Source organism: Pelodiscus sinensis, chromosome 13, assembly GCF_049634645.1.
Source record: "Pelodiscus sinensis isolate JC-2024 chromosome 13, ASM4963464v1, whole genome shotgun sequence".
Lineage (NCBI taxonomy): Eukaryota > Metazoa > Chordata > Testudines > Trionychidae > Pelodiscus > Pelodiscus sinensis.
This window is the reverse complement of record NC_134723.1, coordinates 2,105,301-2,132,740: the sequence shown is the minus strand read 5'-3', so window position 1 is coordinate 2,132,740 and position 27,440 is coordinate 2,105,301. Positions and strand designations below refer to the sequence as shown.

At 67.1% G+C, this 27,440-nt stretch overlaps 1 protein-coding gene across 3 annotated transcripts; it reads right to left on the bottom strand.

The window, feature by feature from the left end:
* Nucleotides 1-395: 395 nt before the first annotated feature.
* SASH3 (SAM and SH3 domain containing 3) lies at nt 396-27,086 on the bottom strand. 3 transcript variants are annotated; one of them, XM_075896612.1, is made up of 8 exons: nt 26,269-27,086; nt 14,544-14,639; nt 12,203-12,352; nt 11,213-11,345; nt 10,287-10,450; nt 8,772-8,978; nt 2,949-3,099; nt 396-2,002 (listed from the first exon to the last, which is right to left on the bottom strand). In XM_075896612.1, the coding sequence occupies exons 1-8, from the start codon at nt 26,323-26,325 to the stop codon at nt 1,815-1,817; spliced, it is 1,146 nt and encodes a 381-aa protein (XP_075752727.1). In that variant the 5' UTR covers nt 26,326-27,086; the 3' UTR covers nt 396-1,814. The 3 variants fall into 3 exon arrangements, with proteins under 3 accessions (XP_075752727.1, XP_075752726.1, XP_075752728.1); XM_075896611.1 differs by lacking the exon at nt 26,269-27,086 and having other exon boundaries at nt 14,544-16,017; XM_075896613.1 differs by lacking the exons at nt 14,544-14,639; nt 26,269-27,086 and adding an exon at nt 14,392-14,505.
* Nucleotides 27,087-27,440: the final 354 nt, after the last annotated feature.

Genomic DNA, 27,440 nt, shown 5'->3' with positions numbered 1-27,440 from the left:
GCGTCCCAGGGGACTGGGCCTGGCCCGGAAGAACCAAGGGGTCAGATTTCTGCGGTGTGCTAATGTCCCGGCAGGAGCCTTGTGGGGAGCCCTTGGCAGGCCTGGCGGGAGGGCACGTCGGCTGCTGGGCTGAGCTGGGGGCCTGGCGGGGATCTGGGATTGTGCGAGGGGGAGACGGGAGCAGCCGTTCTGCAGAGGAAGAACACAGGCCGCTGGGCCGGTAGAAACGGGGGGAAGTTGCAGGCTGGGGCGGGAGGGAGGCAGCCACCCCTCACGGGGGATCGGTTTCTAACAGGCGGAAGCCTTGTACTGCCCCTCCCGCGAGGGGAGATGGCATCCCCGGCTCCCGAGCCCCTTCCCTGGCTGGGGGGAGGCAGGAGGCTGATGCACGGAGCCGTAGGGCGGAGCAGCTTTTATTGGGGTCAAGCAGGGGGCGAATGCAAAGCCCAGACCTACCTCACCGCCCCAGCACGTTTTTACGGGCAGAGGCGCCCTGCGGTTCAGGGCTTGCCCCCGAGCTGGGGCCAAAGGTCTCTGCTGGACGCCAGGGCTCCTGGCAGCAGTTGTGGGCGCTGCAGCCTCTGGCGCCGGGGCCGGAGTTAGCCGGTTACCCAGCCGCTCCGCTCGCTGCATCTCCTTACCGAGTGTTCCTCAGAGGGCCCGGGCACGGCGCCCCTCGGACAGCCCCGACGCCAGCCACGCCGCCCTGCGTTGAGCCGCACAGGGCTGCTCCCGTAGTCCGTGTGCCCAGCCCGCCGGGGTCGGTCTGTCTGGCGCGCTGAGCAGGGGCCAGCACATGGACTCAGGTGGTGGGCACCCTGGGTCTCTGCCCCCTGGGGGCGTGTGGGCGGCTGTGGGCCCCGGCGTGGAGCAACGAGGATTGTTGCCAGCCAGCTCCGCATCAGCTTCCTGGGGGCAGGCTGGGCGTGGCCGTGCCCGGCGGCTGTCGTCGCCCGGGGGAGGCGAGGACGCTGCCTCGCCAGGGCAGACGGGCCAGAGGGCAGGGAAGGCTGGGAGTGCGGGTGCAGGGCTTTTCCAACACACTGGTGTGTTTCCTGCCGAGCCGCCGCCGGCCAGAGCCCCAGAGAATGCACATGGGGGGTGGTTTGCTGCAGCATGGGCCAATTTCCACGACTCGGCGTGCTGTGACGAGGGCCAGCAAAGCCCCTGGAACCAAATCCTCTGCTTTCCCGCCAAGCTGGGCCCTGCAAGGACGCGCCCCATGCAGGGGAATGCTGCTCCCGGCGCTTTGCGTGGCAAGGCTCTCGCGTGGGCCCCGTGGCCCTGCTCTGCCACGGGTCCCCCTGCAGCCGCCTTGCGCTAGAGCCACAGCGCTCTCCATCCTCGGTGTCCAGCTCCCTGGCCTCCTCGCGTAGCTGCCCTCGTAGACAGCCTCTGCTGGGCACCTTCCGCTGCCCGGCCTCAGGCACGGGGCTTTGGGACGCCAGCCACCTCCCGCCGGCTTCCCGTTCAAAGGGGTGCTGCTTCCCGCAGCCTCCAGCGAGGCCCAGGCAGCCCCCGGCTCTCAGCTAGTGCACGGCGCAGAGCCTGCAGGGTCTAATGGAGAGGCTGGGGGCCGAGCGATTGGCAGCAGCAGGGTCTGTCTTTGGCTGGAGTGCGGGGGGGCCCCGGCGGCTCCCCCAGGACAGAGCTGTAGGGCGGGGACCTCGGCAGCCGACCGTGGACCAGCCCCAGTGTCTGCCCTTCGGGCTCCCAATGCCAGTCCCCTGCAGGGTGGGCACCGTGCCTGGGGGTGGGGCGTGCCCGGGGGTCCTGTCCTGTGCTGCTCCTCGCAGGCTTGGGGCAGGGCAGGCTCAGGAGGACTCGTCTAGCGCCAGAGCCCGGAGCTGCTCCTCAGTGCAGGGCAGCTCCGCCTCGTCCCGGCCGCTCTCCAGTGACTCGGATCCTTCGAAGCAGCCCGAGTCGCGGGGGATGTCCCCTTTGGGGTCCGTGGGGGACGGCTGCCGCTCGGAGCTCTCCCCTTCCTCCGCCTCGCTGGCTGCTGCCGGGGAGGGAAGCTGAAGTGTTAGAGCTGGGGACTCGTGGGCCGTTTGCAGCCCAAGCAGGTTCCCAGTCCGGCCTGTGCCCGGCTGCTGGCCCAGGAGCTGGGGAGGGGGCAGGACAGGCTGCTGCATGGCTGCCCTTCCCGGGCCTCCTGCCACCATGGTGAGTGTGTGGGGGGGGGGCTGATCCCTGCTGCCGGCCTCCGCCTGCCCAGGGTCCTGCCGGCTGACCGGAGCGAGGGGAACTCCCATCCACAGGACAGCTGGGGCGGCTGCTGCAGGGCCAAACGGGACCATCCTACGGGTGGGACGGCTCTGACCCGCCTGCCCCGGCCACGGGCACGGAGCGAGCAGCTGTGATACTGGGGCCACCCCTGCAGCCCTACCAGAGGGGGGTGCCCACTGGCCCCCCAGCAGGACTTGAGGCCTGGCACTGGCCCCGAGATGCACTGAGACACCCCTGCGGTAAAGCCAGAGGGCTGGGCCGGGCCGGGGGGGAGGCTGCTGCAGGGACGATCTGGTTTACGAGCTACGACTTGCTCTGGGTCTGGCCAGCTGCCCTGGGGGAGGCCCCTGCCTTATTCTGTCCCCCTCCTGCTGCTCCCCCGGGCGCACGGAGCAGCTTGCTGCGGGGAGGTCTCCGGGGCTCACCCTGCCTGGGCACCGGGAGGCCGCTGGGCAGAGCAGGTGCCATGTGGGCTGTGGGCTGAGCACTGGCTGGGCTTAACCTGCCTGGCTGCCAGCTGGGGCTGGAGGGGAAGCTGCCCTAGTGGCTGAGTCAGCAGCTAACGCCCAGGGCCCCCTGCCTCCCGGCCCCTCGCCTGGGGGCCGGCTGCCCCAAGCAGCAGGTGGTTGCAGGGAGGGCCAGAGCCAGCCGGGAGTTGCAGGCTGGCTCAGGCCAGGGCCCGCTGCAGGGGGGGGTCTCAGCAGGTGTCGGCTCCTTACTGTCGTAGTCCAGCAGCAGGTCCGCAGCGGTGAGCAGCTTGGCGCGATGCTGCGGGTCCATGATGTTCAGCTCATTGAGGTGAGTCTCCCGCAGCTCCTTGAAGTCCTCCAGGGTCTGGTAGCCATTGAGGAGCAGGGTGGAGATGTGTTCCTGGGGGGACAGACCGTTCAGCACCCGGCAGAACGCACGGCCCGGGCCGCAGGGTCTATTTACCCTCCCACCCCGCTGCCAGCCCGGGGGCTGCAGAAACCCCTGGCAAAGAGGAGCAGTGGGACCGCTGCCGGCAGGGCTCCAACGGCCCCTCGCTCCATGGGCCGATGCTAGTCTATCCTGGCCTCAGCCGCACCGGGGTTAACTCTGGCCTGCCTACTGGACTGACGGGAGCATTCGTGGCTTGCAAGGCCAGGGGGCTCCCCTGTACAGCACAGGCCAGAGATGGCCCCAGAATAGTCCTTAGGGCAGGGCTCCTAGAAAAACAGCCGCTCTAGTTTGCAGTGTGCTCTGTAGAGGAGAACTGCGTTCTGCCACCATGCTCGGTGGCCGTGGTCCCCGGGATCGGCACAGCTGTACTGAAAGGTGAAGGGATGGGACATAGCGTGGTCCCGGTGTTCGTTGCGGCTGTACTGAAAGGTGAAGGGATCAGAGGGGGCAGAGCTGTCATGGTCTTGGTGTTTGGTGCGGCTGTACTAAAAAGTGAAGGGATGGGACGGGACGGGGCGGAGCTGTCGTGGTCCTGGTGTTTGGTTCATCTGTACTGAAAGGTGAAGGGATTGGAGGGGATAGAGCTGTCGTGGTCCCGGTGTTCGGTGCGGCTGTACTATAAGGTGAGGGGATGGGACAGGACGAGGTGGAGCTGTTCTGGTCCCAGTGTTCGGTACGGCTGTTCTGAAAGGTGAAGGGATCGGAGGGGGTAGAGCTGTCGTGGTCCTGGTGTTCGGTGTGGCTGTACTGAAAGGTGAGGGGATGGGACAGGACGGGACAGAGCTGACGTGGTCCTGGTGTTCGGTGCGGCTGTACTGAAAGGCGAGGGGACCGGACGGGGTAGAGCTGTCATGATCCCGGTGTTCGATGCGGCTGTACTGAAAGGCGAGGGGATGGGACAGGACGGGACAGAGCTGTCGTGGTCCCGGTGTTCGGTGCGGCTGTACTGAAAGGCAAGGGAACAGGACGGGGCAGAGCTGTCATGGTCCCGGTGTTGGGTGCGGCTGTACTGAAAGGCAAGGGGACAGGACGGGGCAGAGCTGTTGTGGTCCCGGTGTTCGGTGTGGCTGTACTGAAAGGCAAGGGGATGGGACAGGATGGGGTGGAGCTGACGTGGTCCCAGTGTTGGGTACGGCTGTACTGAAAGGCGAGGGGAGCAGAGGGGGCGGAGCTGTCGTGGTCCCAGTGTTGGGTACGGCTGTACTGAAAGGCGAGGGGAGCGGAGGGGGCGGAGCTGTCGTGGTCCTGGTGTTGGGTGCAGCTGTACTGAAAGGCGAGGGGAGCGGAGGGGGCGGAGCTGTCGTGGTCCCGGTGTTGGGAGCGGCTGTGCTGAAAGGCGAGGTGATGGGACAGGACAGGGCGGAGGTGTCCTGGTCCCGGTGTTGGGTGCGGCTGTACTGAAAGGCGAGGGGAGCGGCGGGGGCGGAGCTGTCATGGTCCCGGTGTTGGGTGCGGCTGTGCTGAAAGGCGAGGGGAGCGGAGGGGGCGGAGCTGTCGTGGTCCCGGTGTTGGGTGCGGCTGTACTGAAAGGCGAGGGGATGGGACAGGACGGGACAGAGCTGTCGTGGTCCCAGTGTTGGGTGCGGCTGTACTGAAAGGTGAGGGGAGCGGTGGGGGCGGAGCTGTCGTGGTCCCGGTGTTGGGTGCGGCTGTACTGAAAGGGGAGGGGATGGGACAGGACGGTGCGGAGGTGTCGTGGTCCCGGTGTTGGGTGCGGCTGTACTGAAAGGCGAGGGGAGCGGAGGGGGCCCCGGTGTTGGGTGTGGCTGTACTGAAAGGCGAGGGGAGCGGAGGGGGCGGAGGTGTCGTGGTCCCGGTGTTGGGTGCGGCTGTACTGAAAGGCGAGGGGAGCGGAGGGGGCCCCGGTGTTGGGTGCGGCTGTGCTGAAAGGCGAGGGGAGCGGAGGGGGCCCCGGTGTTGGGTGCGGCTGTGCTGAAAGGCGAGGGGAGCGGAGGGGGCCCCGGTGTTGGGTGCGGCTGTGCTGAAAGGCGAGGGGAGCGGAGGGGGCCCCGGTGTTGGGTGCGGCTGTGCTGAAAGGCGAGGGGAGCGGAGGGGGTCCCGGTGTTGGGTGCGGCTGTGCTGAAAGGCGAGGGGAGCGGAGGGGGCCCCGGTGTTGGGTGCGGCTGTGCTGAAAGGCGAGGGGAGCGGAGGGGGCCCCGGTGTTGGGTGCGGCTGTGCTGAAAGGCGAGGGGAGCGGAGGGGGCCCCGGTGTTGGGTGCGGCTGTGCTGAAAGGCGAGGGGAGCGGAGGGGGCCCCGGTGTTGGGTGCGGCTGTGCTGAAAGGCGAGGGGAGCGGAGGGGGCCCCGGTGTTGGGTGCGGCTGTGCTGAAAGGCGAGGGGAGCGGAGGGGGCCCCGGTGTTGGGTGCGGCTGTACTGAAAGGCGAGGGGAGCGGAGGGGGCCCCGGTGTTGGGTGCGGCTGTACTGAAAGGCGAGGGGAGCGGAGGGGGCCCCGGTGTTGGGTGCGGCTGTACTGAAAGGCGAGGGGAGCGGAGGGGGCCCCGGTGTTGGGTGCGGCTGTACTGAAAGGCGAGGGGAGCGGAGGGGGCCCCGGTGTTGGGTGCGGCTGTACTGAAAGGCGAGGGGAGCGGAGGGGGCCCCGGTGTTGGGTGCGGCTGTACTGAAAGGCGAGGGGAGCGGAGGGGGCCCCGGTGTTGGGTGCGGCTGTACTGAAAGGCGAGGGGAGCGGAGGGGGTCCCGGTGTTGGGTGCGGCTGTACTGAAAGGCGAGGGGAGCGGAGGGGGCCCCGGTGTTGGGTGCGGCTGTACTGAAAGGCGAGGGGAGCGGAGGGGGCCCCGGTGTTGGGTGCGGCTGTACTGAAAGGCGAGGGGAGCGGAGGGGGCCCCGGTGTTGGGTGCGGCTGTACTGAAAGGCGAGGGGAGCGGAGGGGGTCCCGGTGTTGGGTGCGGCTGTACTGAAAGGCGAGGGGAGCGGAGGGGGCCCCGGTGTTGGGTGCGGCTGTACTGAAAGGCGAGGGGAGCGGAGGTGTCGCGGTCCCGGTGTTGGGTGCGGCTGTACTGAAAGGCGAGGGGAGCGGAGGGGGCGGAGCTGTCGCGGTCCCGGTGTTGGGTGCGGCTGTACTGAAAGGTGAGGGGAGCGGAGGGGGCGGAGCTGTCGTGGTCCCGGTGTTGGGTGCGGCTGTACTGAAAGGCGAGGGGAGCGGAGGAGGCCCCGGTGTTGGGTGCGGCTGTACTGAAAGGCGAGGGGAGCGGAGGGGGCGGAGCTGTCGCGGTCCCGGTGTTGGGTGCGGCTGTACTGAAAGGCGAGGGGAGCGGAGGGGGCGGAGCTGTCGCGGTCCCGGTGTTGGGTGCGGCTGTACTGAAAGGCGAGGGGAGCGGAGGGGGCGGAGCTGTCGCGGTCCCGGTGTTGGGTGCGGCTGTACTGAAAGGCGAGGGGAGCGGAGGGGGCCCCGGTGTTGGGTGCGGCTGTACTGAAAGGCGAGGGGAGCGGAGGGGGCCCCGGTGTTGGGTGCGGCTGTACTGAAAGGCGAGGGGAGCGGAGGGGGCGGAGCTGTCGCAGTCCCGGTGTTGGGTGCGGCTGTACTGAAAGGCGAGGGGAGCGGAGGGGGCGGAGCTGTCGCGGTCCCGGTGTTGGGTGCGGCTGTACTGAAAGGCGAGGGGAGCGGAGGGGGCGGAGCTGTCGCGGTCCCGGTGTTGGGTGCGGCTGTACTGAAAGGCGAGGGGAGCGGAGGAGGCCCCGGTGTTGGGTGCGGCTGTACTGAAAGGCGAGGGGAGCGGAGGGGGCGGAGCTGTCGCGGTCCCGGTGTTGGGTGCGGCTGTACTGAAAGGCGAGGGGAGCGGAGGGGGCGGAGCTGTCGCGGTCCCGGTGTTGGGTGCGGCTGTACTGAAAGGCGAGGGGAGCGGAGGGGGCGGAGCTGTCGCGGTCCCGGTGTTGGGTGCGGCTGTACTGAAAGGCGAGGGGAGCGGAGGGGGCCCCGGTGTTGGGTGCGGCTGTACTGAAAGGCGAGGGGAGCGGAGGGGGCGGAGCTGTCGCGGTCCCGGTGTTGGGTGCGGCTGTACTGAAAGGCGAGGGGAGCGGAGGGGGCGGAGCTGTCGCGGTCCCGGTGTTGGGTGCGGCTGTACTGAAAGGCGAGGGGAGCGGAGGGGGCGGAGCTGTCGCGGTCCCGGTGTTGGGTGCGGCTGTACTGAAAGGCGAGGGGAGCGGAGGGGGCGGAGCTGTCGCGGTCCCGGTGTTGGGTGCGGCTGTACTGAAAGGCGAGGGGAGCGGAGGGGGCCCCGGTGTTGGGTGTGGCTGTACTGAAAGGCGAGGGGAGCGGAGGGGGCCCCGGTGTTGGGTGCGGCTGTACTGAAAGGCGAGGGGAGCGGAGGGGGCGGAGCTGTCGCGGTCCCGGTGTTGGGTGCGGCTGTACTGAAAGGCGAGGGGAGCGGAGGGGGCGGAGCTGTCGCGGTCCCGGTGTTGGGTGCGGCTGTACTGAAAGGCGAGGGGAGCGGAGGGGGCGGAGCTGTCGCGGTCCCGGTGTTGGGTGCGGCTGTACTGAAAGGCGAGGGGAGCGGAGGGGGCGGAGGTGTCGTGGTCCCGGTGTTGGGTGCGGCTGTACTGAAAGGCGAGGGGAGCGGAGGGGGCCCCGGTGTTGGGTGCGGCTGTACTGAAAGGCGAGGGGAGCGGAGGGGGCCCCGGTGTTGGGTGCGGCTGTACTGAAAGGCGAGGGGAGCGGAGGGGGCCCCGGTGTTGGGTGCGGCTGTACTGAAAGGCGAGGGGAGCGGAGGAGGCCCCGGTGTTGGGTGCGGCTGTACTGAAAGGCGAGGGGAGCGGAGGGGGCCCCGGTGTTGGGTGCGGCTGTACTGAAAGGCGAGGGGAGCGGAGGGGGCCCCGGTGTTGGGTGCGGCTGTACTGAAAGGCGAGGGGATGGGACAGGACGGTGCGGAGGTGTCGTGGTCCCGGTGTTGGGTGCGGCTGTACTGAAAGGCGAGGGGAGCGGAGGGGGCCCCGGTGTTGGGTGCGGCTGTACTGAAAGGCGAGGGGATGGGACAGGACGGTGCGGAGGTGTCGCGGTCCCGGTGTTGGGTGCGGCTGTACTGAAAGGCGAGGGGATGGGACAGGACGGTGCGGAGCTGTCGCGGTCCCGGTGTTGGGTGCGGCTGTACTGAAAGGCGAGGGGAGCGGAGGGGGTCCCGGTGTTGGGTGCGGCTGTACTGAAAGGCGAGGGGAGCGGAGGGGGTCCCGGTGTTGGGTGCGGCTGTACTGAAAGGCGAGGGGAGCGGAGGGGGCGGAGGTGTCGTGGTCCCGGTGTTGGGTGCGGCTGTACTGAAAGGCGAGGGGATGGGACAGGACGGTGCGGAGGTGTCGTGGTCCCGGTGTTGGGTGCGGCTGTACTGAAAGGCGAGGGGAGCGGAGGGGGTCCCGGTGTTGGGTGCGGCTGTACTGAAAGGCGAGGGGAGCGGAGGGGGTCCCGGTGTTGAGTGCGGCTGTACTGAAAGGCGAGGGGAGCAGAGGGGGTCCCGGTGTTGGGTGCGGCTGTACTGAAAGGCGAGGGGAGCGGAGGGGGTCCCGGTGTTGAGTGCGGCTGTACTGAAAGGCGAGGGGAGCGGAGGGGGTCCCGGTGTTGGGTGCGGCTGTACTGAAAGGCGAGGGGAGCAGAGGGGGTTCCCAGCCTGGCTCTCACCTCCAGGTTGATGCGCTCCAGCAGCTCATGTAAGGTCTTGGGCTTGGGCCGCTTGCTCTTGCTGTGGCCCCGGCTCTTGCGGGCCGGCGCGGGCTCCTCGGGGATGATGTCCACGTAGATGAACTTGAAGGAGCCCACGCGGTTGTTCAGCACCCCCGTCCAGGTGCCCATGGGCAGCTTCTCGATGATCCCGATGATGTCGCCTTTCTGGGCCAGGCAGCGAGAGGAGCCCCCGTGAGCATCCCTGGGCTGGGCGCGGCGGGGGCTGGGCGCGGCGGGGGCTGGGCGCGGCGGGGGCTGGGTGTGGCGGGGGCTGGGCGCAGCGGCTCTCCTGGCAGTGCCAAGGGTAGGAGCCGGCTGGGGGCCGGACCCCCGCAGGACAGCTACAGGCAGAGGGGAGCAGCCACGCAGAGGTACCACTGGGAGGGGGAAGGGGTGTTGTCCTTTCTCCAGCCCCTGCAGCAAGGGCGAGGCTGCCTGTGCCAGGGTTTCCCCTACATCTCCCCTGCCAGCAGCTGCTGGGTGAGCTCCTCTGGTGCCAGCTGGCCAGACGGGCAGGGCTCGGCCAGCTGCTCAGGGCTGGGCGCACGGGGGAGACCTGAGGAGAGCGGCAGCAGAGCCTGGCTGGAGCCAGGAGGCCCCCGGGGCTGGCGGCTCTTGGCCCCCCGGGGAGCGAGAGGCTGGTGTGGGGCTGATGCCAAGGCTGCAGCGTTCATGAGCCCAAGCAGCGCCCTGGACTAGCTTGGGGAAGGCTGGCCCAGTGGTTAGGGCAGCAGGCGAGGGGGGCCCTGGTTCTCTGGGGAAGGGCCCTTGGTGTCCCTGGGCCTGGTGCCCCCGGGGCGGTGGCCTGGCGGGGGGGGGGGGAGGAACCCAGGGGCGCTCAGGTCCTGGTGGCGGGAGGGCAGAGGCGGGTCATCTCCGCAGCTCTGTGCTGGGAGCCAGCTGTGTTGTCTGCAGGGCTGGCGCAGCGGGGGCTGGCTCCTGGGCGGTGGCCCCCGCCTCACTTGGCCCCAAGGCTGAGCTCTCTGTAGCCTGGTAGCCTCCGGCAGGGGCAGTGGAGCCAGCCTCCCGCACGGGGCTCTGCTCTGGGCGATGGCTGAGCAGGCTGAGGGACGATCCTGCTGGCCACAAGGCAGCTCCTGGCAGCTCTGCCACGGGTGCCTGTGCCCTGGGCCACGCCCCAGAGAGCAGCTGGCTGGGAGGGAGAGTTAATCCCAGTCTCGCTGCCTGGCGCCTCGTGGCACGACCCCTCCTCCCCCAGCCTCTGCTCTGGAACCCGCTGCCAGGGGAGTCTCCGGCCCTTGGCATCCTCGGTGCCCAGACACTGGGGGCAAGGACGGCCGTGGGAACCCCCCGCCCGCCCCCTCAGCTGGGCTGCCCGCGAACCTGCCCCCGGCCGCACCATGGGGAGGTGGCTCCCTGCCCGGAGCCGGCGGAGGCCGAGTGAGCAGGGGCCGGTGGGGTGTGCGCACAGCAGCCCCTCGCCTCTGCGGCCACCGGCCGCGCCTCACTCACCCGCAGCTTCAGCGAGTCCCTGTCGTAGGGGCTGGGCGTGAAGTCCGTGTGGACCCGGGCTCTCCCGCAGAAAGGGCCGCTGTAGGGCAGGCCGGGCTCCTCCAACTGCACGCTGTCCCGGTTGCTGCCCGCGGTGCTGGGACTGGTGCAGCCCCGCTCGCTCCCTGTGGCAGGCGAGACGTCAGCCAGGCCGGGGCATGTGCCTGCCTGCTTGGGAGCCAGCCCCGCCCCGGGGCCGCTGCCTCTGCCCTGTGTGCTGGGCGCAGGGGTTGGTTTCCACCGTGCCCGCCCCGGCTCTCCCACTGCCAAGGAGCAGGAGCCCCAGCGAGGCGGGATGCTCCTCGCAGGGGCGCTGCCGCTGCCGGCGGTGCGGGGCCCGGAGCCAGGCCGCCGAGGGCCTGAGGGGAGGTGTTGCTGTACAGCGTGGGAGCGGTGTAGGGCCTGCGGGCGCAGCACCCAGGCTGCCCAGAGCACGGCCGGCGGCAGCTGAGTGCAGGAGGCTGAGGGGTGATCCTGGGAGGTTCAAGGCAGGGGCGAGGGACTCTAGGTGAGCTGGGCCACCCCCGAGCCCACTAGCTAGGGCGGCTTCCCACTTCACCGGGGGCAGCTCGCCGCCAGGCCCTGCCCCAAGCAGGCTGGGGCAGCAGAGGCGCCGGCGGTCGCCCGGTCAGTCCCAGGGCCCGCAGCAGTCACTCGGGGGCTGACAGGCGAAGGGGGGAGGAACCTGCCTCTCAGTCCCAGAGCAAAGCCCAGGCAGCTCCGGAGGGTGGCAAGAGCCGGGGCGGCGTGGCCACGTGGCCAGGCTGACGGCTGCGGGCCGGGCCCTCTCCTGCCGCCAGAGGTGGCCACGGAGAGCTGGCCACGGGAGGGGCCCTGGAGCACTCTGCTGATCCTGGGAGTGGGAGCAGCCCGGCCCCTGCGCTCACCACTGGACGTCTGGCAGCTGAGAGGCATGTGCGGCTCCTCCTCAAACTCCAGGTACGACAAGGGCATCTTCTCGAGGCTCGGCTCCTCCAGGCTGCCGTCCAGCGACACGGGCCCTTCCTCCCCGGCTTCTCCCTGCAGCCAGCGGGCAGAGGCAAGGACAATTAGAGCAGGCTGGGGCCGCCTCCTCCCTGGGCCGGTGGGGCAGCGCCCCAGACAGTTGCCAAAGCGAGGTCCAAGGGCCCAGGGCAGCTCTGGCCCGGCAGGCCCGGAGGCTGGGTGCCTCCTGCAGGGGGGAGAGGAGCCGTGGGGCAGCTCGGAGCCCCACCACCATCCGGAGCCCCCAGCCCTGGGCCCGCGGGGCGGGGAGAGAGGCCAGTGCAGGGGGCCTGAGTGATCAGAGAGCCCGCCACAGGCCCCTGGAGGAGACTCAGACGCCAGGCACAGCACCGCCCAATGCCCCCGGGGCGCTGGCACAGGGACGGTGAGATGCAGGCTGGCTGGGGCGCCCTCTGCCACTACCACAGAACAACCCTGCGCCAGCCGGGGCGTCCCCGCCCACCCGCTCCACGCAGGTCTTAGCTGGCCTCAGGCCCTGTGGGCAGAGCAGGTACATAAGTAAGAGGAAACCCCTCGCCCGCCCCCCCCTCCCCCACCCCCCCAGGGATTTCGGAGGCCAGGCAGGCAAGGATGTCCACACACCAGTCTTGCACAGACCTCACAGTTCCTAAAAGGGAAAGTTTGGAGTGTTGCCATGACTGCGTTGTCAGTAGGCCCCAGGGTTAACAGCCTCGGGGGCGGGAGCGGGGCTGGGCAGGCTGCCCCCTGTAGGCGCAGGCAGGCCCTAGCGCACCAGGTCACGTTGACAAGACTTTCTATGCCACCCCAAGGGCTAGGAAAGAGCAGCCTGGATTGTACCGAGCCAGCCAGGCCGGCAGCCACGCCGGGCTCTGTGGGTTCTCTGGGTTCTAGGCCTTTGTTCTGCTCCTGACCTTCCCCTCGGCCAGCGTCTTCACGGCCATCTTGCCCATCTTCCGGTTCATGGTGCGGGAGATGACAGCTCTCCACTTCTTGCCCAGCTTCATGCCACCGCTCTTCCCAGCCTCCTCCGGCGGCGCGTTGGCCAGGTCATCCTCCGGGATCTGCAGGGGCAGCCGGAGCGGCTGGCGGTGAGGGGGAGGGACAGAGCCAGAGACGCGACTGCCCGGCTCGCCTCTCAGCCCCCCCACTGGGACAGGATGGGCACGGAGCAGAGCCCTCCCCAAGGACACCCCCGTGCCCCACCCGCGCCCAGGCCGGCCCTGAGGGAGCGGCACGTCTTCAGTGAGCACCTGGCGGCCACCAGTGCCCCACGATGTGCGGGGGGGGCTGAGAGCCCGTGGGGGCGTGCCCGGCGGGGGGGCTGAGAGGGCGGGGGGCTGAGAGCTCGTGGGGGCGTGCCCGGCGGGGGGGCTGAGAGACTGGGGGGGCATTCCCGGGGGGGGGGGCTGAGAGACTGGGAGGGCTGAGAGCCCGTGGGGGCGTGCCTGGCGGGGGGCTGAGACTGGGGGGGCTGAGAGCCCATGGGGGTGTGTCCGGCAGGGGGGCTGAGAGCCCGTGGGGGCGTGCCCGGCGGTGGGGCTGAGAGTGGGGGAGCTGAGAGCCCGTGGGGGCGTGCCCAGCGGGGGGGCTGAGAGCCTGTGGGGGCATTCCCGGGGGGGGGGCTGAGAGACTGGGAGGGCTGAGAGCCCGTGGGGGCGTGCCTGGCGGGGGGCTGAGACTGGGGGGGCTGAGAGCCCATGGGGGTGTGTCCGGCAGGGGGGCTGAGAGCCCGTGGGGGCGTGCCCGGCGGTGGGGCTGAGAGTGGGGGAGCTGAGAGCCCGTGGGGGCGTGCCCGGCGGTGGGGCTGAGAGTGGGGGGGCTGAGAGCCCGTGGGGGCGTGCCCGGCGGTGGGGCTGAGAGTGGGGGGGCTGAGAGCCCGTGGGGGCGTGCCCGGCGGGGGGGGGCTGAGAGTGGGGGGGCTGAGAGCCCGTGGGGGCGTGCCCGGCGGTGGGGCTGAGAGTAGGGGGGCTGAGAGCCCGTGGGGGCGTGCCCGGCGGTGGGGCTGAGAGTAGGGGGGCTGAGAGCCCGTGGGGGCGTGCCCGGCGGGGGGGGCGTGCCCGGCGGGGGGGCTGCGAGCCCGGGGGGGGGCTGAGAGCCCGTGGGGGCGTGCCCGGCGGTGGGGCTGAGAGTGGGGGGGCTGAGAGCCCGTGGGGGCGTGCCCGGCGGTGGGGCTGAGAGTGGGGGGGCTGAGAGCCCGTGGGGGCGTGCCCGGCGGGGGGGCTGAGAGTGGGGGGGCTGAGAGCCCGTGGGGGCGTGCCCGGCGGGGGGGCTGAGAGTGGGGGGGCTGAGAGCCCGTGGGGGCGTGCCCGGCGGTGGGGCTGAGAGTAGGGGGGCTGAGAGCCCGTGGGGGCGTGCCCGGCGGTGGGGCTGAGAGTAGGGGGGCTGAGAGCCCGTGGGGGCGTGCCCGGCGGTGGGGCTGAGAGTGGGGGGGCTGAGAGCCCGTGGGGGCGTGCCCGGCGGTGGGGCTGAGAGCCCGTGGGGGCGTGCCCGGCGGTGGGGCTGAGAGTGGGGGGGCTGAGAGCCTGTGGGGGCGTGCCCGGCGGGGGGGCTGAGAGTGGGGGGGCTGAGAGCCCGTGGGGGCGTGCCCGGCGGGGGGGCTGCGAGCCCGGGGGGGGGCTGAGAGCCCGTGGGGGTGTGCCCGGCGGGGGGGGCTGAGAGTGGGGGGGCTGAGAGCCCGTGGGGGCGTGCCCGGCGGGGGGGCTGCGAGCCCGGGGGGGGGCTGAGAGCCCGTGGGGGCGTGCCCGGCGGTGGGGCTGAGAGTGGGGGGGCTGAGAGCCCGTGGGGGCGTGCCCGGCGGTGGGGCTGAGAGTGGGGGGGCTGAGAGCCCGTGGGGGCGTGCCCGGCGGTGGGGCTGAGAGTGGGGGGGCTGAGAGCCCGTGGGGGCGTGCCCGGCGGGGGGGCTGCGAGCCCGGGGGGGGGCTGAGAGCCCGTGGGAGCGTGCCCGGCGGGGGGGCTGAGAGTGGGGGGGCTGAGAGCCCGTGGGGGCGTGCCCGGCGGGGGGGCTGCGAGCCCGGGGGGGGGCTGAGAGCCCGTGGGAGCGTGCCCGGCGGGGGGGGGGGCTGCGAGCCCGGCGGGGGGGCTGCGAGCCGCGGGAGCTGACCATGCAGAGCGGCGTCTGTGCGGGGCACCTCCGACCCCTCGGAGCCGCCGCCAGCCGAGAGCCCTGCGGGTCTGGGCGCGGGGCTGGAGAGGCCCCCGGTGGTGCGGGGCCGGGGTGCCCGGAGGGGTCGGCTGCCGGCGGCAGATACTCACGTTCGCCTCCAGGTTAAAGTCCTTCTCGCTCACCACGGGGGAGCTGGGCTTGGCCTTGGCGAAATCCTTGAAGCTGCTGGAGCGCTGCAGGGAGAGCTGGGGGGAGGGACAGTGTGAGCCGGCGAGCCCCCCCGCTGAGCCCCCCCGCCCGGTGCTCCTCGGAGCCTGGCCCCCGGCACAGGGCAGGCACAGGCCGGGCCCCCAGGTCTGTCCCCGGGCCCTTCCCCACCTCCGGCGAGTCGCCCAGCCCCACGCTGGCCGGAGGGCTCCTGCCCTGTCCTGCCGGGGGGGTAGCAGGGCCGTGCCCAGGCTGGAGCAGCAGGGACAGGCTGCAGCTTGCGGGGCCCCGGCCCTTATCCAGCCCCCCCCCCCCCCCATCCCCTGCTGGGCCCGTGCGACAAGCGGTGCTGGGGAGCTTGGAGCCCGAAACTCCCCCCCCCTTCCCCCAGCTGGCTTTGGAGTCGGCGGTGTCAAGCCAGCGGCAGCGAGGGGCGAGTCCAGCCCTCGAAGGGGGAGCTCCCTGGATCAGTCCCTCCGGCAGGGCATGGCGCTGGGGGGCAGGCCTGCTCCCTCTCCAGGCCGGGCATCCTCACCCGGCTCCCACGGCTCTCTCCCAGGCCCGGGGCCTGCATGGATTGCTCTGAGAACCGCACCAGCCCCATGGCAGCCCGGCCCAGCTCCCACTATGCTCTCACACACGTTGCCCTCGGGGGTGGTTTCCTGGCGCCCCGACACCAGAGTCCCGATCCCGGGCTGTCCCTCGCCACGCAGTAGCAACACGTGGGTTTGGAGGGGCACAGATACTGTCAGACAGTCCATGGGAGTCCATGGCGCCAGCCACTGTGACCCTGGCAGCTGGCATCCCGCCGGGCTCGGGGTAGCGAGGGTCCCGGCTCTGGCTCCATCCTACAACTCCCTACATCTCTGGCGTGTTCTAGGGCACGAGCTGGCGAGCTCACACACCCGCTGGCCAGGGGTCTGACTCTCCACGCCCAGGGCTTCTGCCCGCAGCTCCAGTGACAACCCAAAATTCCCTCCCTGGCCAAATGGCCACACCCGGCACTACCAGCCACGTGTGGGAAAGGCATCTGGCCCACTCGCAGGCGTCCCCACCCACGGATCCGCACTTCCTGGCAGGAGGCCTGTGCGAGGCCAGCAATGCTCCCTGGTTTGGAAGCTGTCTGGATAACCACATCGACTTTGGCTGCGACTCCACTCCAGCCTGCCTTTGACCCTGGCTCAGTTCTAACCTGGGACACCTTTCATCTCCCGTCTCCAGCCCCCGCCCAACTCTGACCCTGGTTCTTATCTACAGGACCTGGCCTTGTGATGCAACTCCAGTCTCTGGTGAGCAGGCCTCAGCCCAGCTATGTGACCACTAGGCCAGACTGCCGATCCCCTGGTCCCTTACGCACTGGGGCAGTCACAAGGTACCGGGCCTGTGTTGTAACTCTGTGTTTTCAACAGGCATCGCTGGTGTGGGCCAGCCTGCAGAGCGTGAGCCGTGTCGGCTCTGGAGCATGCCCGGGGTCACGCGGCCAGACAAGGCGGAGGACCGGTCTATGATGTGTCACATCGGGTCTCCATCCGTTACCAAAGGGGCGTCTCTATGGAGATTTGCTCCCGTGTGAAAATGGAGCAGTTGGGTTGCGGCTCTTCTCACGGGCAATCACCACTGATTTTACAGGCACGATGCGCGTACGGAAGGGCCCCTTTGGACACTCCAAACTTTATTGCCTCATCAAAAGCCATGGGGCAGGCTGGGGACCAGCACCCTCTCTGGCCATTGTGTCAGAGGGGCTGTCGCTGTCCGGACAGTGCAGCTCTTTACAACGTGGGCGGCTGTTGCGTGGAGGCTGTTTACAGTTGGCTGTTACTTTCACTTGAATAACTCAGGAAATGAAGATTTTCCCCTCCCTGTTTTTAGTGGGAGTTTCTACAACATCACCTCTTTGTAGTGCCTCTAATCCTGCTCTGAAATTAGACACGGCTCCATTGCAAGTCCTACTTCTTCCACTTGTAACGACACCCATCCGGTGTGGTCTTCCACGTTACTCAGGGGTGGGGATGCTGGATCAGCCTCCCGGGACGGCAGGCTGCCATCTGCACAGGGCTGCAGGCGCTAATCTCTGGCAGTACCTCCTGAACCAGGCTGCTGTGTTCTCTGCACTCACCTGCACGTTTCATCTGGAAAGCCCCATTTGCTGGAGTGTTTGTTCTTGATGCAGCCATCGCTGAACGACTCTTTTGTACACAAAAATAATGGTGGGGGGGGCCTTCAGGCGGGGCTTCCTCCTCGTCCCCTGCCTTAGTTGCTGTCGCAGCTCCCCGGCATCCTTGTTAAGCTGTGCCCATTGGTACGGTAACTTCGCCACCAGTTTAGGATCAGCGCCGTCTGCCAACCACTGTTCTCTCATTGGTTCGTGGGGCACCCCACACACTAGCCAGCCCCTTAGTGTGTCAGCGAAACTGGCTCCCAAGAGGCCATGCTGTTAGTGGCCTGAACTCAGCCACAGGTTCTGGAATTATTTCCTTCCCCGCTTGGTTCTGCTAGTAAAGGCGCAGACGATCTGCGATGCCCAGGGGCTTTGGGAAACACAGTTCCCACCATCTTGCCCACGGCCTCGGCTGCAGATTGAGTGGTGCTGTTAGGCCACGTCCCATGTGGTGCGTCATGGTTCCACTCGCTCCATCTTCTTCCATCCCTTATCCCATTAGCTGGGCTAGCCTGTTTCTGTCGCTCACTGGCGGTGGGCCAGGCCTCTGCTGGGCTCCCAAACAAGTCAGTGGTCCCCAACCCACTTTCACCCCCAAACTGAGCAGGTCACGGACCCGCCGTGGCTGCAGTGGCACTGTCGCTCAGCCACTAGCGCCCCAAACCCCTGGGCCAGGGTCCCATCCTCGCCACCATGCGTTACGTCTCGAGCTCTACAATAGTCATGAATGAGGCAGCCGGGGGGGGGGCTCCAACTGGCCACGCCAGGCCAGGCCTCCTCTCACACGCCCTCCCGCGCTGGCTGGTGGCTGGCATTTCAAGAACACAGCCGGCACCGGGAGAGAGCAAAAACTATTTAAAGGGACATGACCCTATTCCCATAGGCTCCATTAGCCTGCCGGGTTACACAGAAAAGCCTGAAAACCTGAGTCACGAAGGCTCACAACCCGGAAGGGGAGATTCACACAGGCACACCCGCTCTTGTGTGTTCACATTTCTCAGGAGCTTTAAGCCTCTCGCAGGATTTTGGGGTCTTGCCTTAGGGGTTGATCTGCGTGGGGTTGGCAGCGCGGTGGCTCTACCCGCAAAGGGGCCCTGGTTTGCCAAGGGGTATCCCTGTTCTCTAGTTCACTGCTTGCCGTCCTGGATGGGGCGGGGGAAGGCTGGCCCATGTGCCAGGCCCCGGCTCTGCATGGCCATGCTGTACGGAAGCCCGTCCGCAGGGGAGCACGGTGATGCTGTTCACATTCAGCGCAGGGCAAGGGCTGTTCACAAACACAGGCCCTTCCAGCGGCCGCCTTAGCCCCTCCCTCTCTGTCACTTCCGCGGGCGCGGGGGAAATCTGGGCCCACGGGCTGGTTGCCTTCACGGACCACAGGGCCAGGTGGTGCCGGCGCAATGGGGCTGTCGCTTGCTGTCACTTCAGCCTGCACCTGCTGGTCTCATCCCTTGGCCAGTCTCTGCGGCTGCCTCTGAGCTCCTGCCTGTTTGGAGCGCCTGGGACAGCCTGCTCCACAGCCCGGCCGCTGTCGGTCTTGGGTCCCCGGCTCCCGGGCAGGTGTGGGCAGAGGTCCCCGTTCCCCCTGTAGCTCCCGGTGTCCAGGCCCGACCGTAGGACGTTGCTGGCTCGTACGAGGGGCTGGAGGTGAGCCGGGAGCGGTGACCCTGGCAGACTGTCCGGCTGAACCGTGACCTGCTGGCTGGCAGCCGAGCTGTGATCGCTGGGTTTGCTCAGCCCGTCTCGCACACCCCGGAGTTCTCACTGTGCTTTGCTCTCCGGGGAGCCCATGAAGGCAGCTTGGGGTCTGTGGGTTTCTGACCCCTCAGCACCTCCTCCTGGGAGGGGGTTGTGTAGCAACAGCTTCCTCCCTGCCAACAGCCCCCCTGCCCCTCCGGTAGTCTGCTTCCGCCTGCTGCTCGGCTCTGCGGCCAGGTCACCAGTCAGCCCTCTCCTGAGGGAACAGGTGTCATCGCCAAAGGGGCTTTGGCCCCGCTCTGGGCCGCGTGGCGCTCACACCCTTCTCGCAGGCTTTGCCACAGATTTTCCCATCTCTGGGCAGCCTTGGCCCTCCTCTGGGTCCCCTGATGACACCGCTGAACCGAGCACACAGGCTGTCGACCCCCAGGACGCCACGTGTGTGCGTGACGGCCGGGGCTGTGGGCGCCCTTCGAGCCGCGTCCGGGAGTCGCTGGCAGATGCGCTCCCCTCAATTCCCACCGCGCGCCTCGTTCTGGCGGAGGAGCGGGCCAGGAGCACGCTTGGCAGCTGATGGATCGCGCTACATCGACCCCACTGGATCGACCGCTGCCTGGCAGTCGGGCAGGTCGTGTAGCCGCGCTCCCAGCACAAACCCGCTTAGCCTGGGCCTGTCTCCCTCCCTGGGGCACTGCCCTGGCCGTCCCAGATCCTGCCGCTGGGGCTGCTCTGCCAGGCTTTGCCCCCTCAGAGTTGGAGCCCAAGGTCACCTCGGACACCCATGGGGTGACTGATGAGTCCCTCGCACTCTACTGCCAGGGCCCCTTCCCACCCTCCTTCCTGCCAGGGTGAGCATGGGCCAGCTCCAGGGTGCCCACGGAAGCAGCCTCCCCTGGCTTCCTTAACCCTTTCAGGGGCTGTGTGAGCTCCACGCCCCATCAGCACGCCAGGAAGGCTAGAGACTTTTAGCACCCGCCCCCAAAAGCTCCCGCTGGCTCTGAAGCCCGGGGCCGGGGTATTTTAGCACTAGCCTCCAGTTGTATGGAAATATCCCTGGCGCTCACACAGCGCCGCGAGGCATCTGGCGTGTTACTATAAATAGCAGCCTAAGCTGCGCTGCATGGAGCTGGGCGAGACCTGGTTCAGGAACGGTCTGGGGTGCATGGTGGGCGGGGGGGCTGCCCGCCCAGGGCCCAGCTGTCGGCACAAGGGCAAAGAACCAAACAAGGCGCTAGCACTGGGGGAGAGGCTGGGGACAAGGGCAGCAACGGTACATGGCAGGAGCGTTCACCCTGCAGACCAGGAACACGCCCGTCATTTCTGTGGAATTTAAGCATCTAATGTGGAGGGGAGCGTGGCAGCAGCAAAAAAACCCAAAACATTTTGGCTGGGTCTAGACTGGCAAGTTTTTCTGCAAAAGCAGCTGCTTTTGTAGAAAAACTTGCCAGCTGTCTACACTGGCCGCTTGAATTTCCGCAAGAACACTGGCTTCCTACTGTCTGAAATCAGTGCTTCTTGCGGAAATGCTATGCTGCTCCCGTTCGGGCAAAAGCCCTCCTGCCAAAGGGCCAGTGTAGACAACGCGGTATTGTTTTGCGCAAAAAAGCCCCGATGGCGATCGGGGCTTTCTTGTGCAAAACCGCATCTAGATTGGCACGGACGCTTTTCCGCAAAAAGTGCTTTTGTGGAAAAGCGTCCGTGCCAATCTAGACGCTCTTTTCCGCAAGTGCTTTTAACGGAAAACTTTTCCGTTAAAAGCATTTGCGGAAAATCATGCCCGTCTAGACGCAGCCTTCCAGTTGATCTGCCTGTAAAGCAGCCATCCCTGGGCCCCACTATCACAGGGCTGTCTGATGGGCATTGTGGCTAGCGGGGAGGGGCCCCGTTCATCTCAATGAGGTGTTAACACCCCAGCTAAAAGATGACCTTTTCAATCAGACTGGCTATTTTACAGCTGCTCCTTTTCGCCAGTTTCCCTGGGAGGAGGCTCTGGGCCTAGGCTGGGGGCATTTGACACACTGCACTACACAACCTGCTCCTTAGGAAGTGAAAACCAGCTGGGTGGGGTTGTGGGGCCTTCCCAGTGCGTAACCTGTTTCCTCTGAGCGAGCTCCCTCCAGCATCTGGCACGGCCTGGGAGCGCCCAGCCCTGCAGCCTCCTCTGGCTTTGTCTGTGGGATGTGGTGAGGGAGTAGGGCTGGGTCGGGCCCTTGTTTGGTTATGGGGACAAGAGTTTAAGCTCTAGCCCACAGGTGCCCAGGGTGTACGGGAGAGCTGCTCAGCCCAAGAGGCTAGACTCCCCCGTGCACCCTGGGCACCCGTGGGGCCAACATTAGGAGCTACGTCTGTCAGGAAGTCCCAAGGCAACACGCACAAGGCTGGCTCTGGGGGCCAGCATCTGCCAATAAGACAGGTGGGATGAACAAGGGGCTGGTATTGCAGATCAGCATCTGTCAAGGGGTCAGAGGAGACACGCACAGACCTGTCTAGCTGGGAGTTGGAGAGGGTGCATGTGGGGCTAGCAGCGGGCAACCCGCCAGTCGGTGAGGTGGAGGGACATTCGGGGAAGGCGCCAGGTATCCCAGATGTCTGTTGGTGAGGTGCAGGGGACACACAGATGGCGTTAAGGCGCGGGGTTGGCATTAGGTGACCCATCCGTGGGGGAGGGGATGTGTGGGGTTGGCATTAGGTGACCCGTTTGTGGGGGAGGGGATGTGTGGGGTTGGCATTAGGTGACCCGTTTGTGGGCGAGGGGATGAGTGGGGTTGGCATTAGGTGACCCGTCCATGGGGGAGGGGACGTGCAGGGTTGGCATTAAGTGACCCGTTTGTGGGGGAGGGGACGTGCGGGGTTGGCATTAAGTGACCCGTTTGTGGGGGAGGGGACGTGTGGGGTTGGCATTAGGTGACCCGTCCGTGGGGGAGGGGACGTGCGGGGTTGGCATTAAGTGACCCGTTTGTGGGGGAGGGGACGTGCGGGGTTGGCATTAGGTGACCCGTTTGTGGGGGAGGGGATGTGTGGGGTTGGCATTAGGTGACCCGTCTGGGGGGGAGGGGATGTGTGGGGTTGGCATTAGGTGACCCATTTGTGGGGGAGGGGACGTGCGGGGTTGGCATTAGGTGACCCGTTTGTGGGGGAGGGGATGTGTGGGGTTGGCATTAAGTGACCCATCTGTGGGGGAGGGGATGTGTGGGGTTGGCATTAAGTGACCCATCTGTGGGGGAGGGGATGTGTGGGGTTGGCATTAGGTGACCCGTCCGTGGGGGAGGGGACGTGCGGGGTTGGCATTAGGTGACCCGTCCGTGGGGGAGGGGATGTGTGGGGTTGGCATTAGGTGACCCGTTTGTGGAGGAGGGGACGTGCAGGGTTGGCATTAAGTGACCCGTTTGTGGGGGAGGGGATGTGTGGGGTTGGCATTAGGTGACCCGTCCGTGGGGAAGGGGACGTGCGGGGTTGGCATTAGGTGACCTGTTTGTGGGGGAGGGGATGTGTGGGGTTGGCATTAAGTGACCCATCTGTGGGGGAGGGGATGTGTGGGGTTGGCATTAGGTGACCCGTTTGTGGGGGAGGGGACGCGCGTGGTTGGCATTAAGTGACCCGTCCATGGGGGGGGCAGGGAGGGCAGGTGCCGGAAATGCCAAGTTCCCCAGAAGAGCTGGAGAACGTCTCGGCTGGGGCTGGCCCTCGCTGGGTAAGGGGGTCAGGCAGGAGTCTCCATGGGGAAATCGGAAGTGCTGGCTAGTGCCAGTGGGAGGCTGCGGCTGGCGCGCGCCAGGGGCCAAGAGGCAGGGCAGGAAAGCCGGGCCAGAGAAACAGGAGCCCGGAGACATGGGGAAGTGAGAGTGGAGGGTGGGGCAGTGAGGGGAGGATGCCCCAGCAAGGGGGGTGCCTCGGCCTGCCCTGCCTTCCCCATAGGCCGGTTTCCATGGTGACAGGAGGAAGGATGTGGTACTTCCCAGTGGCTCACTCATGCCGTGCAGGGCTGTTGCAAGGGCCTGCTGCGTCAGACGGGAGGGGAAGCCAGGCCGTCCAGCACCCCCGGGGCTGGGCTGTCGTTCCTGGGCCAGACGGCAGAGGGCGACGGCTGTTTCCAAGGCCTGTAACCTCCCATGCCATGTGCCCTGGAGCCCAGCGCCTGCCCTCCAAAGCGGGGCGCTGCCCCCACTCAGCTGCCTAGTGGCTTCCTCTCCCTTGCAGGGCTGCCCAGCCTCACAACGGCCGGCGAGGCCGGATTAGGGTTCTCGTTCGCTCCCGGTCTGTCGTCTTCAAACTCGTGAACTGTAGCCCTGATCCAAAATGGCCGCCTTCTCCTATTGCTGTCAGTGGGACTGAAGCTGAAGCTCCTGTCAGCCAAGCTAGCTGGCGGGGGACGTAACGATACTCTTCCACGCTCTGCCCACACGAGCCCCACCCACTAACGATGCCCGAACGAGGCACCGCTCTCAGGAGCTGCCGAAAGGTGATGACGTGAGCTCCCTGGGCTCCATCCTACCTGTGGGCTGGGCTCCCTCGTGGCAGCATGAAACACGAAGTGGAGGCCTCTCCCAATGCCTGCTGCTCCTGACTCCCCAACAAGCCCTCACGCCACGCAGGCGGCACAGGGCTCCCTGCTCGGCTGGCTGCTCTCCTTACGTGGGCTGAAAGAGCTCAGCGCGGATATCTGACTTAGCACCCCCAAAATGTGGGGGGGAAGGGGAACATCACACCTCAGAGCTCTCATCTCAGGCGGGCATGGCTGCACCGGCTGTGCGCAAGCCAGGTTTCATGTCACAGCCGTGAGGGCTGCAGAGGTTCTGTTGGTTAGACAAACACTGAGAAGGCAGCCTGGGGGAGATGAATATGCTGTAGAGCTATGTACCCACTAATAGCCCTAGGCTTACCCTACTAAAGATGGTCACCACCCCCATTGTTTCCAGTGGGGCTAAAGCCAGGCTGCCCTCAGAGAAGATGGTAGCTCCCCAGTTAGGGCCAAGCAGGAGACAGAAATGTGGAGGTACAAGGAATGAGCCTGTGACTGCAGCCGGGAAGGGGGGTGCATTACGAAACTGGAGTCAGAGGTGTGGGGTGTAGGAGAGAGATGACCTTGATGGACGTGGGGTTGCCAGGGTGGTTGGTTCAGGGCAGGGGTGTCCCATAGAAATTAGCTGGGGGTGGGCTTCTCGGGAGGTTAGATATGAAACAGGTTCCTGGGGTGGTTAATTGGGGATGGGGTTCCTGGGGTTATTAGTTGGGGGTGGGTTCCTGGGGAGGTTTTAACCCTGGAGCTAGCTGTGGTGTAAATATTGAGGACTGTTGGAATTACAAGCTATCACTGCAAGAGTGGAGGTTTTCTTGGTCTTGCTTGCAGGGACGTGTGTGATCAGAGCCAGCTTAGAACAAGGTGGAGTAAGTAGTAAGTAGGCTCCTGCCTTGGGGAGCAGCCTGGTTTCTTTCTCGCTGGTGAAAGCCGTGTTATGCTGCAGCCTTCCAGCAGGAGTAGGGATGTAAGAGTGTAGTCGATGAACCAATAAGCAAAAGCTTATCGGTTAATGCTATAGAGTACACACATTCCCCCCCCCCACACACACACTTGCCAGTACATTTTTTAGCAGGCTGGCCAGCGGGCCAGCTCAGTCCTGGCTTGAAACGGTCGGGGACCTATCCCTGCTGCGGCTCTGCATTTAAAATCTATTAGGAGCTGGGTGGGCAGGTAGCCTGGCTCAGTTCCCGCTCGCACTGGTTCCGGGAGTTCAAACCCCCCTAGTTAGGGGCTGCTGCCGCCCCACGCTGCTGCCTCTAGCAGAGGTGGCAGCGGAGGGCCACAGGCAGCCGGTCCGCGAGGGGAGCTGGTTTTTAAACTGGCTTCCCTCGTGGACCAGCTCCCGCCTGGCCCCCTGCACTGCTGCCTCTGATCCAGAGGCAGCAGCGTGACATGGCAGGGGGCTCCTCAGGAGTGAGGCTGGAGTGCACTGGCCCCGCCCCCAGGGACTCTCGACTAGTGGAGTAACGATCAGTATTCTTGAGGTTACTCGACTATTCAGTTAACCGATGTTTAGCAGCCCTAAGCGGGAGCGTTTGATGTTTGTATCCAAGGTCTGTGGGCAGGAGAGGAGCGTCCCAGGGGAAATCCTTGTAGCACACTCATGGCATGAGGGGATGTCCACGGCCTCGCCCTACGGAGACGGGTTCCGCTGCTGTCTATGTGCTCAAGGCAGGTCTCCGGAGCCAGTACGACGCCTGCGCTGGCTGCACACCAGGCCTGGCCTCCCGCCCGGCCCATTCTGGCCACCGCACACCATGGGGCTCTGCTGGCAGGGGCTGAGCTGGGAGATCCAGGCTGCTTGGCCATGGCGTGTTGGGGGAGGAGCCCCGACACCTAACACCAGCCAGACCCAGGAGCCCATCTCCGTCAGCCTCTTCTGGCTGCTTGGAGCTAGCTGGGCTTGCACGCTCAGTGAAGCCGGTCCTTGCAGCCTGCCAGAGGAAGTGGTTAGCAGCACGTGGCCTGCTGAGCCTAGAATTGCCTGAGCCACAAACACCTTGAAGGGCTTTGATCCATGAGCTAAAACCTGGTGAGGTTTCTGCATAAGTTTCTCACCAGCCTGAGAGCAAGTTTCTCACCAGCCAACTGTTCTCTGCAGAGGCAGCGCAGCCTGTCAGCAGCCTCCCAGGCAGGAAGTGACAGGCGCACCCCCACCCCCAGCCATCCTTCCACAGGCAGGGGCTTTCACACCCCTGTGTTGGGCCGCATTCCCCTGCACCCCTGCTCTCACTCACCCCGGTGCAATCCCAGGCCATCTCCCCGCCGGCTCCCGGCTCTGACGCATTCCATGCTCCCTCCCAGCTCATCTGGTGCCGGGCAACCCCCAACATGGCCACCCCCAGCCAGCCAGCAAAGGCAACGCCACAGCCCACGGCCCTGGCGGCAGGATCCACCCTAGTGGTCCCCTCACCCCGTCCTCTGCTCGGAGCACGTCAGCCCCTGGACAAGTGAGTGCGAGCCTAGACAGGAGCAACCCCAGAGATCGGGGGAGTCAGGAACCAGGCAGAGGGGGGCAAAGAGACACCCAGCTGAGGAGGGGGGGCAGGGACGTAAGAGCGATGGGGGGTAAGGAGACACCCAGCTGAGGGGGGGGGCAGGGACGTAAGAGCGATGGGGGGTAAGGAGACACCCAGCTGAGGGGGGGGGCAGGGACGTAAGAGCGATGGGGGGTAAGGAGACACCCAGCTGAGGAGGGGGGGCAGGGACGTAAGAGCGATGGGGGGCAAGGAGACACCCAGCTGAGGGGGGGGGGCAGGGACGTAAGAGCGATGGGGGGGTAAGGAGACACCCAGCTGAGGAGGGGGGGCAGGGACGTAAGAGCGATGGGGGGGTAAGGAGACACCCAGCTGAGGAGGGGGGGCAGGGACATAAGAGCGATGGGGGGCAAGGAGACACCCAGCTGAGGGGGGGGCAGGGACATAAGAGCGATGGGGGGTAAGGAGACACCCAGCTGAGGAGTGGGGGCAGGGACGTAAGAGCGATGGGGGGCAAAGAGACACCCAGCTGAGGAGGGGGGGCAGGGACATAAGAGCGATGGGGGGCAAAGAATCACCCAGCTGAGGAGGGGGGGTAGGGACCAGGAGCTGAGGACTAGTTCAGGGGCTCCACCATTCCCTGCCAGCCCTGGAACTGGCTGGATCGGGCTCTGCCAGAGTCTAGTGTCAGGTCCGACCCCGGCAGCTGGAGCCCCTTGGGGCGGGGAGAGGGGGAAGCGCCGGCCGGGCCGGGCTGGTCACAGCTGGGACGTGGGCTGCCCTGTGCCGGAGTGGGCAGGGGCGCGTCTCACACTCACCTTCTTCTTCTGCGCCTGCTCCTTGTCGCTGGCGTTGGACGGCTTGCGGCGCAGCATGGCTCCCGCGGCAGGGCTGGCAAGGGGCGAGCGAGGCGCGGGCTGAGCCGCGGAGCACAGCGCCCGGCGTGTCCCACTGCACCGAGGCAGACACGGGGAAGTGCACAGGAAGCCACGGCGTCACATGGGCCGCACTTACGGCAAGGGCTGCTCCCGGGCAGCTGGTGCGGGGGGAGGAAGTAGCTTGCGGCCGCAGCGTCCGGGGTCCAGGCCGTGAGGGAGGGCACGGCCGTGTGCCCAGAGCCCCGGCTCCCTTTGGGTGCCCTCGGCGGACGCGCTGCGGATGCTCGTGACGGCTGCGTCCCCCCCACTCCACTGGCTGCAGAGATTCCTCTGGGAGGAGCCTGCCCCGGGGCGGCGCTAGGCCGGCGGAGGGGTTTCTCCAGGGCTGGGGGTAGCAGGGGATTCCTGGATCTGGCCACATGAGCACCAGGCCGCTGGGTTCTGTCCACAGCCACCGCTGGGTTCTTGCAGGGGCCCAGCCGCAGGCCCCTTTTCGCCAGCCCCCAAACATGGAGGAGCCCCACACTCAGTGCAGCACCGGGGTGCAGGGCGGAGCAGGGGCAGGAAGAGGTGGGGCTGGGGTGGAGGGGGGTTGTCCCAGCCCTTCCCCGGGCTGGGGGTCACATGGCCGGTCCCCCTGAAGCCCCCAGTTGCCAGTCGTCTGGCTCCGTCCTAGCAGTCGGCGTGTCCCCACACGCTCCCTAGAGCCGCCGGGCACGGCCGGGGCAGCGATCCACAGACACGTCCCGCCTGCCACCACCCTGCCTCCGGACTCCTGCGCCTAGTGGTCCGGTCCACGCCAAGGGCAGGGCGCCCAGGGCAAGGCCCCACAGGCACCCAGTCACAGTTGTGCCCCGCTGCTGTGGGCACAGACCCCATAGAGCAGGGTTGGCAGAGACCTCAGGAGGCATCCAGCCCAGCCTCTGGCTCAGAGCAGGGCACAGGGACGCATCATCCCTGAATCCTGGACGAGAGCACGAGTTCTCCGTATGCAGGGCTGATGAGAGTTCGCCAGGGCCGGAGGGGAGCCAGCTCCAGACCCTGGGGGCGAGCATCCCTCAGCCAGCCCTTCAACAGCGCTGGGACTGCAGGGTGCATGCCGCCAGGGGCTC

Excerpts from the sequence above, each read along its gene's own strand:
- SASH3 (XM_075896611.1), bottom strand. The coding sequence starts at position 14,921 with ATGGGGGGGGGGGGGGGCTGGATAAGGGCCGGGGCCCCGCAAGCTGCA. Across the intron at positions 12,353-14,543 it reads ACTTTAACCTGGAGGCGAAC|ATCCCGGAGGATGACCTGGC; the intron begins GTGAGTATCTGC and ends CTGCCCCTGCAG. Across the intron at positions 11,346-12,202 it reads AGACGCTGGCCGAGGGGAAG|GGAGAAGCCGGGGAGGAAGG; the intron begins GTCAGGAGCAGA and ends CGCTGGCTGCAG.